The 10,000-nt window shown below is 41.4% G+C and overlaps 1 protein-coding gene across 2 annotated transcripts in view; it reads left to right on the top strand.

The window, feature by feature from the left end:
* grid1a (glutamate receptor, ionotropic, delta 1a) overlaps positions 1-10,000 on the top strand; it is a 278,456-nt gene that overhangs the window by 4,693 nt on the left and 263,763 nt on the right. For both annotated transcript variants that reach the window (XM_083544591.1, XM_083544592.1), the window contains exon 2: positions 5,174-5,329. In XM_083544591.1, the coding sequence (XP_083400717.1) occupies positions 5,174-5,329 (156 nt within the window). The remainder of the gene's footprint in view (positions 1-5,173; positions 5,330-10,000) is intronic.

Genomic DNA, 10,000 nt, shown 5'->3' on the forward strand with positions numbered 1-10,000 from the left:
ATGAAACTCCAGCCAGAAAACAGAACTGCATTCATGAGCCCCGAACCCGTCTCTGAGCTCCACAATCCTCAGTCAGGAATATATATTTTTAAAATCACTATGGGATTAGGAGCATATTCTATTCTGCACCAAATTCCCGTCAAGCCACAGGCACAGCTCGACAGAACTCCACTCGACCCACCTGAACTGCTTTCCTCTGAGTCACTGGGTGTCTTCAACTCTTCACCTCAAACTATCTTCTCATATTTGTGTGTGTTTTAGCTTTGTTTTAAATTTCCGTACTTAGTGATGATTAGTGGGTGCTATGACAAAAATATCATATTACGAAGGTGCTGATGTCCTCAGTTACTGTACTGATGTCCTCAGTGCTAATAACAGTGGTGTCCTTAATGCTCAACATTACAGCTGTCCCAGGTCTAATAATTGCAGTGTCCTTCATCTGATGGTCCTTGTTGAATGGTTGCACTGTCCTCTATGCTAAATGGTGTCACTGTTCTTGGTCTAGACCGTGCCACTGTCCTTGGTGCTGAATTGTGGCACTGTCGCGGGTGCCATCGGTGCCGATGCCCTCTGTGAACTCAAGTTATCACAAAGCAAACAAATGCAGGTGTTACTGGGAAGTGGTGGTAGTGATGGAGGTGTGTGTGTATGTGGTGGTTATTTATCTATTTACTGAAACAAGTATTTGCTTTAATCACATAAAATATTATCTATTTCCCATTTATTTGACTGTATTTATGCAATTATTTGTTAAACCCAATCTTATTACTGTATTTCTCATGCTTTTATACTTTGACTTTTAGTCTTTGTTTTTGTTTGTTTGTTTTGTTATTGATGCTGATGCTTTGGCAGTGTTGTAAACAATTGTAGCAATAAAATCTTTTGAAATATTTTTGAAAAAAAAACAATACAAAAAACAAGTGCTTGTGGTGGTGCTGTGTTCTGTGTCGTTGGTGCGGATGATGACACTGTCCATGGTGCTGATCAAATTCAAATTGTATTTGCTACATACACATTTTTACAGAGTAGGACATGTAGTGAAATGCTTTTTTTTAATGGCTGTCCTACATGTAAATAGTAAAAAATTTAATAAATAAAAATATAGATAAATAAGCTTCTTTTATAAAAGTATAAGGTATAACTAAGTATAAAAATAGGGATATATATAGAGTGAGGAAAATAAGTATTTGAACACCCTGCTATTTTGCAAGTTCTCCCACTTAGAAATCATGGAGGGGTCTGAAATTGTCATCGTAGGTGCATGTCCACTGTGAGAGACATAATCTGAAAAAAAAAAAAAATGTAGAAATCACAATGTATGATTTTTTTTTTACTATTTATTTGTTTGATACAGCTGCAAATAAGTATTTGAACACATGTCTATCAGCTAGAATTCTGACCCTCAAAGACCTGTTAGTCTGCATTTATAATGTCCACCTCCACTACATTTATTATCCTAAATTAGATGCACCTGTTTGAGGTCGTTAGCTGCATAAAGACACCTGTCCACCCCATACAATCAGTAAGAATCCAACTACTAACATGGCCAAGACCAAAGAGCTGTCCAAAGACACTAGAGACAAAATTGTACACCTCCACAAGGCTGGAAAGGGCTACGGGGAAATTGCCAAGCAGCTTGGTGAAAAAAGGTCCACTGTTGGAGCAATCATTAGAAAATGGAAGAAGCTAAACATGACTGTCAATCTCCCTCGGACTGGGGCTCCATGCAAGATCTCACCTCGTGGGGTCTCAATGATCCTAAGGAAGGTGAGTAATCAGCCCAGAACTACACGGGAGGAGCTGGTCAATGACCTGAAAAGAGCTGGGACCACCGTTTCCAAGGTTACTGTTGGTAATACACTAAGACGTCATGGTTTGAAATCATGCATGGCACGGAAGGTTCCCCTGCTTAAACCAGCACATGTCCAGGCACGTCTTAAGTTTGCCAATGACCATTTGGATGATCCAGAGGAGTCATGGGAGAAAGTCATGTGGTCAGATGAGACCAAAATAGAACTTTTGGGTCATAATTCCACTAAACGTGTTTGGAGGAAGAAGAATGATGAGTACCATCCCAAGAACACCATCCCTACTGTGAAGCATGGGGGTGGTAGCATAATGCTTTGGGGGTGTTTTTCTGCACATGGGACAGGGCGACTGCACTGTATTAAGGAGAGGATGACCGGGGCCATGTATTGCGGGATTTTGGGGAACAACCTCCTTCCCTCAGTTAGAGCATTGAAGATGGGTCGAGGCTGGGTCTTCCAACATGACAATAAACCGAAGCACACAGCCAGGATAACCAAGGAGTGGCTCTGTAAGAAGCATATCAAGGTTCTGGCGTGGCCTAGCCAGTCTCCAGACCTAAACCCAGTAGAGAATCTTTAGAGGGAGCTCAAACTCCATGTTTCTCAGCGACAGGCCAGAAACCTGACTGATCTAGAGAAGATCTGTGTGGAGGAGTGGGCCAAAATCCCTCCTGCAGTGTGTGTAAACCTGGTGAAAAACTGCAGGAAACGTTTGACCTCTGTAATTGCAAACAAATGCTCCTGTACCAAATATTAACATTGACTTTCTCAGGTGTTCAAATACTTATTTGCAGCTGTATCATACAAATAAATAGTTAAAAAATCATACATTGTGATTTCTGGATATTTTTTTTTAGATTATGTCTCTCACAGTGGACATGCACCTACAATGACAATTTCAGACCCCTCCATGATTTCTAAGTGGGAGAACTTGCAAAATAGCAGGGTGTTCAAATACTTATTTTCCTCACTGTATATAGATATATATGGATATTTATGAGACAGATATTGAAAGCTGTCCAAACTGTAAATTAGACTCTGAATAGCCTGTGGGAAGAAGCTCCTCCTTGTTCTCTCTGTGTTTGCTTTCAAAGATTGGAAGCAATTTCTTGAATGCAACAGAGAAAAGAGTCATTTTTGGGATGGCTAAGATCATTTACAATCTTCCTGGCCCTGGTCCAGCATGCTGTAGATGTCCTGCATGTCAGGAAGCTCAGTGTGGATAGTACGCTCAGCTGACCGCACCACCCGGCAGGGTAGTTTAAAGTCCCTTAAGCGCTTCAGATAGGACAGACGCTGCCGGGCTTCTTCACCAGTGTGTTGATGCGACAGGACCAAGACAGGTCCTGCATAATGTGATCACCTAGGTACCAGAAACTGACCACTCTCTTCACTGGGGTCCCGTTGATGTTTAGAGGTTGGTATGACCGCTCTTGCTTTGTGCTGAAGTTCACTATTAACTCCTTAATCTTGCTGACATTCAGGAGAAGATTGTTCTCCTGGTACAATCTCTCCAGGTTTTTAATCTCCTGTAGGTAGGGCCACCTTATTGTTGTTGGAGATAAGGCCCACCACAACAGTGTCTTCAGCAAACTTGATAATGGTGCAGTTGTAATTGGCCACACAGTCATATGTGTAGGGGGCTCAGAACACAACCCTGAGGAGCTCCAGTGCTGAGGGTGAGGGAGGAGGAGGTGTGTTTGCCCACCCATTTGGTTTGCATCTGAGTTTGGAGGGAATTGTGATGTAAATGGTGAAATGTAGTCCACAAACAGAATTTTCACATAGTTCCCTTTCCTCTAGTCCAGGTGGCTCATTGTTGTGTGGAGAAGATGTGTAATGGCATTCTCAGTAGAGTGGTTTTGGCAGCAAGTGAACTGTATTTGATCCAAAGTGTCTGATAGTGCTTCCTGTTTTAGTCTTTTTTTGTATACAGGCATGAGGAAGATGCAGCATGTGAAGATTTCCTAAATGGTGGACTTGATTGTACCTTGTGGCTGTTCTTAAATGGTGTGTAGCAGTGGTCCAGTGTCCTTTCACCCCTGGTGATGCAGGTAATGTGCTGATGAAAGTTTGGCACTGTGTGCTTGATGTCGGCAATGTTAAAGTCCCTCGCCACAATTAATGCAGCGTCCTGATTCTGTGCCTCATGTAGGAATCATATTGCAGTGTCCGTGTCTGTTTGGGGTGAAATATAAATTCCGCTGACTATGACCGAGTGGAAATTCAGAGGGTACATGTTGGGGTTGTCCTAGATGCAGAAGGTGGTGATGTTTATTGTGCTAATGGTGATGCTGTGCTTGGTGCTGACACTTGCAGATCTGTCCTTGGTTTTGGTTGTAGCTGTGTTCTTTGTGCTGATATGCACATTGTCCTTGGTGCTGATTGTAGTCCTGTCTTTAGGTCTGATTTTACCCTGACCTTGGTGCTCATTATGGTGCTGTCCTTGGTTCTGATTTTAGCCCTGTCCTTGGTACTGTTGTTGGTGCTGTCTTGTTCTGATTGTTGTCCTGTCATTGATGCTTACTGTGGTGCTGCTCTTAGTTCGGATTGTAGCCCTATCTTTGATGCTGACTATAGTGTATAGTTATCATATTCCTTTTTTGGTGCTGACAGTGGTGCTGTCCTTGGTTCTGATTGTAGCTTTGTCCTTGGTGCTGATGATGGCCCTGTCCTAAGTGCTGATTTTAATGTCATCCTTGGTGATAAAAGTGCTATTGTCTTCAGGTTTAATTGTGGAACTTATAATAGTAGCACTGTCCATGGTTCTAATAATAAGCACTTTTGAATGCTGCTCTGGACAAGGGCGTCTGCTAAATGCAGCAAATGTAAATGTAATAATAGTGTTGTCTCTACATTTACATATAAGACATTTGGCAGATGTCCTTATTTAGAGTATCTCATTTATACAACTTGAGGGTGTTAAGGGCCTTGCCCAAGGGCCCAGCAGTGGTAGCTTTGTGGTGCTGGGATTGGAACTTAAAACCTTCCGATCAGAAGTCCAACATTTTAACCATTAAGCTACCACTGTCCAAACACAAAGAAGTCGCTAGTGCTATTGGCAGAGCTCTTTTTATTTTTTATTATTTGTTTTTGATATCTATATAACAATAAAAATGAACAAAAATATTTGCATGAGCAGCACATATTCCAGAAATAAAGTAAAATCTGCAGTTAGGTGTTATCTTTTAGCTGCGAAGATGGAAAGGGTCTACATTATTAAAGCAAAGTGTATTTATTTCATATTGTACTGTACAAGTAAATCAATCAGGAACAATCAGAGTCCCAGAGACGAGACATCAGTGAGAAACGGAAGTGAGAAGCGATTGTTAAGTTTTCATTTGATTGCTTATTTTATTTTGCAGGTGCGATCTTTGAACAGGATGCCGTTCGGGATTCAGAGGTGTTCCAGCTGGCCATTTCTGATCTGAGTCTGAGCGATGACATCCTGCAGAATGAACGAGTCACACACTCCATCAAACTCATCGAACCAGACAACCCGTTTCAGGCCGTGCAGGAAGGTGAGTGAGAAACGCTCTATCATCCATTAAGCAGGTCTGAGATTTTGTGTGTGTGTGTGTGTGTGTGTGTGTGTGTGTGTGTGTGTGTGTGTGTGTGTGTGTGTGTGTGTGTGAGTATCCAAGTATTTTAAAGGTAATTTTAAGAGAATTTAAGAGTTTCTTTTGCTGACTGAATAGCATGATGCAGAACCTGACAGATGCTTGGAGTGAAATATGGGTGAAAAAAACTTTCATTTAGCGACATTTAGCCTTTTCTACTACATTTCAGAAAGAAATTTGTGAATTTGTGAAACTTTTCTGAACTGAAATAAATATTCATCTACTATTACACACATTTCCTTATGAACAGGTAAAACAAACCTCATTACTGCCAAAAGAATAGTAGGTTTTTTGTTTCTCCATGTCAGTTTTTATCTCATCACCGTCTCATTAATATGAGCCTCACTTCAGTCAGTTCACTTTTCTCTTGGCGCTTTTGGTACAGAGCATGATTCAGGAACATGGAAAACATTTGGAGATCCAGTGATCAATAAGGATCTTTAGACAGCCTTGGTTTTGTTTAGTTTTTTCCTCCACTGCTGTGTTTGTTAAATTGGCTCTGTAGACAGTGTGCTCTTTGCAGCTACAGGCTGTGATGATGTATGAAGATGGTAGAGTATATTACTGGCGGAAAAAAATGCATTTTCCACAGACATCAACATTATTTTCGAGGACACAATATTAATACAGAAAATACAATTTATGATATAATAATAATAATAATAATAATAATAATAATAATAATAATAATAAGAAGAAGAAGATTTAGAATCAAATACAAGTAGAGCAACACAATGTGAGCATGTGTATGAGAGATGATGCTTTATTGTAATGTTAGTGTTGGAATACGATCCAGAGAAATGTTATGTCTGTCTGTCTGTCTGTCTGTCTGTCTGTCTGTCTGTCTGTCTGTCTGTCTGTCTGTCTGTCTGTCTGTCTGTCTGTTTCACTTAAACACAGGTCATAATAAAATAAGCCACTGTTTTGTGTGTAGTGGACAAACAACCATAAGATTATGATGTGCATCCCATTTCAGACTTAGTCCACATTTTCTGTTATAATAACCTAGCGGAACTGCAACGACTGGCTGAAGGTCCAAAATGCAGGACACAAGCAGAAATAAAATATAGCAGTCTTTATAAGTGCAAAAGGAAGGTGAAGGTGCAGACAGTTAATAACAGTTATAAAAAAAGTGTGTTCTGTGAAGATGCTTTACAAGATTTTGGAATGTGTTTGTGGAGATTTATATAGATTCATTCAGCTACAAGGGTTTTAGTAAAGTCAGGTACTGTCAGATGCAATGTAAGTGAGGTGAGGACGCCTGGGGTGCAGTCGGTGATCGCAAATGTGTTGCTCAGAAGCTTCTGATTCCATGACCTCAAATGACTGTAGAAAGGACATTACTCATGATCTTACACTCCAGTGCTCATGTTAGTTCTCACTCTCCAGTGTTCTGTAGTGTTTAAAGACTATAATCACACTCTTGATGTCACCCAAATGAGGATGGGTTCCCCTTTTGAGTCTGGTTCCTCTCAAGGTTTCTTCCTCATAACATCTAAGGCAGTTTTTCCTTCACCACAGTCACCACAGCTGCTCATCAGGGATAAATACACATCGCTGACCTTAACTCTTAAAATTCTGTAAAGCTGCTTTGAGACAATGTCTGTTGTGAAAAGAACAATAGAAATAAACTTGATGTAACATTCATTCATGTTCAATAGGGTTGAAGCTCTAGAGCAGGAGATCTTCCACTCCAACCGATGTAAAGTAGCTCTTCATGGAGACATGAAGCTCACATGCTGGAACAGGTTTGGGTCTCCTAGTTCAAGTGAAGGGAAAATTTCTTACTAAATTAAAAAAACATCCGACACACTAGCACAGGGGTGTCCAACCCGCGGCTTGCGAGCTGCATGCGGCAGCTCTTTGGCTGGTTTCATGCGGCTCTTACGTTCATATCGAAGTTTGTGTTTGTGTTGTTTTTAATGTGCGTGTTCGCTTCGCTTGAGTTCAATACGGTATTTTTAAGACTTAAATGATCTCGCCCCTACTGGGAAACTTTGCGGTATATTCATCTCACGCACATGCGCATTTGACGAAAATACCGTATTGAACTCAAGCGAAGTGAAAACGCACATAAAAAAACCCACAAACAGTCTGTGTTTTCTACCCTGAAACATGTGAAATCAAAGCATCTGTTCTGACTGACACACATGTGAAAGAATTGCTTCGAGTGGCAACAACGGATTACGAGGCAGATTTGAAGGGGATTGTTCAAGGCAAGGAATGCAAGAAATCGCACTAAGTAACATGCATAGTAAAAAAAAAAAAACGCTCTTGTAAATTATAATAAATAAAAAAAAATATGGCTCTCGGTCTCTGACTGGTTGGCCACCCCTGCTCTAGCAGGTCTCCAACTTTGTGCAAGCAGTTTGGGGAAGAACCTCATATGGCTGGAAAAGTCGTGTCCCAATAAATTGTTTCCGTCACCTCATTCACATAATAAAATGTTTAAATCAAAAGGCTTGTGGTGGTTTTATCTCTCTACTTGATCAGGGTTGCCAGGTTTAGGATCAGGGAGGGTCAACATGACTTTCCTATCTCAGATACATCTTTTGAAACCTTTTACAATGATCTTTTCTCATTCATTTTCATCATTCATTCATTTTCTCCCGCTTATCCGTAATTCGGGTCGCGGGGGCAGCAGTCTAAGCAAGCCCCCGCCTATGACTGCTGCCCAATCCTCACAGCACCGTCCCTTACGGTCCCTCCTGCAGGTGGTGAGCCCACGGGAAGGCGGCCCCACGTCACTCCGACGTCACGGACCTTGATATTTCCCTCGTAAGAGACCCCCGGACCATAGAGGGTTAAGGGCCTTGCTCAAGGGCCCAAGAGTGGCAGCCTGGCGATACCGGGGCTCGAACCCCAGACCTTCCGATCGGCAACCCAGCGCCTTAACCGCTGGAGCCACCACTCCCCCTTTTCTCATAAAAAAAAAAAAAAATCCAGATTTAACACTACAGCAGTCCAGCAGATAAACTCTGAGGCGAAGTTATTTAGGGGAAGTGTGTATATACAGTAGAGGATTAGGACAGAGCCCACACCTCCGCTTCCTTTCTCGTGGAGATGAGACGTTAATTTGAGTGTGAGTTTGTGTGTTTGGCTTTGTTTCAGTCTTATTGTAAGAGATGCCAAGGATTTAAATGGGATTTGTGGAAAACATGATTGTTATTGACTTTCTCAGTCCCTATTGCACACGCACACACACACACACACACACACACACGCACACGCACACGCACACACACACACACACGCACGCACACACATGCACACACACACGCACACGCACACGCACATGCACACACACATACACATACACACATTTGTGTAGTGTGGACGATTTGGGAAGTTTCTTTTCCTTCTGTTCATTGAGAAAAGGGTTTGAGTTGTTGTTAATGTCGATGTTATTGACCTTTGACATTTCGACTGTGTATAAACTGACACTGCATTCTGATTGGCTAACGGTTAGTACATCCCATGGAGACAGAAAAGAGACAGATGCGTGAAGAATAAGAGATGAATGAATGACAGAGTAGAGTGTGGTTAATGCTATGGGAGATGCTTGAAAGATGGATGTGTAATGGATTAAGAGATGGATTGAAAAACAGATGAAAGGTTGAGAAACAGATGAGTGCTGGATTGAGAAACAGATGGAAATCGATGAGAGACAAATGAGTGCTGGATTGAGAAACAGATGAGAAATCGATGAGAGACAGTTGAGTGCTGGATTGAGAAACAGATGAGTGACAGATGAGAGGTGGAATGAGAAAGATAAGAGATGGATGAGAGACGGATTATTGCTGGTTTGAGAAACAGATGAGAGATGGATGGGAGATAGATAAGTGCTGGATTGAGAAACAGATGAGTGACAGATGAGAGGTGGAATGAGAAAGATGAGAGATGGATGAGAGACGGATTATTGCTGGTTTGAGAAACAGATGAGAGATGGATGGGAGATAGATAAGTGCTGGATTGAGAAACAGATGAGTGACAGATGAGAGGTGGAATGAGAAAGATGAGAGATGGATGAGAGACGGATTATTGCTGGTTTGAGAAACAGATGAGAGATGGATGGGAGATAGATAAGTGCTGGATTGAGAAACAGATGACAGATGGATGAAAGACAGATAAGAGATGATTTAGATACAGATGAGTGATTGAGAAACAGATGAGTAATAGATTGAGAAACAGATGAGAGACAGATAAGAGATAGATGAGAGATGGATGAGAGACAGAAGAGTGCTGGATTGAGAAACGGATGAGAGGATTGAGAGATGGATTGGAGACAAATGAGTGATTGAGAGACAGATAAGTAATGGATTGAAAAACAGATGAGACACAGATGAGACACAGATTAGAGCTGAATGAGAGATGGATGGTTGAAGTCACAAAGTGTCAGTTCAGTGTATGGTGTATTTTGTTCTTCACTCTGGATAAGAGCATCTGCTCAATGCCATAAATGTATTAGATGAGTGAAGAAAAGTGGAAAGGTTGATAGGTACATTGACAGAAGTGATGAAGGAGAGATGATGGACAGAAAAGTGGAAAGTGGAGATAAAGAGACAGAAGGAA

The sequence above is a fragment of the Silurus aristotelis genome (genome assembly GCF_946808225.1).
Source record: "Silurus aristotelis genome assembly, chromosome: 6".
Lineage (NCBI taxonomy): Eukaryota > Metazoa > Chordata > Actinopteri > Siluriformes > Siluridae > Silurus > Silurus aristotelis.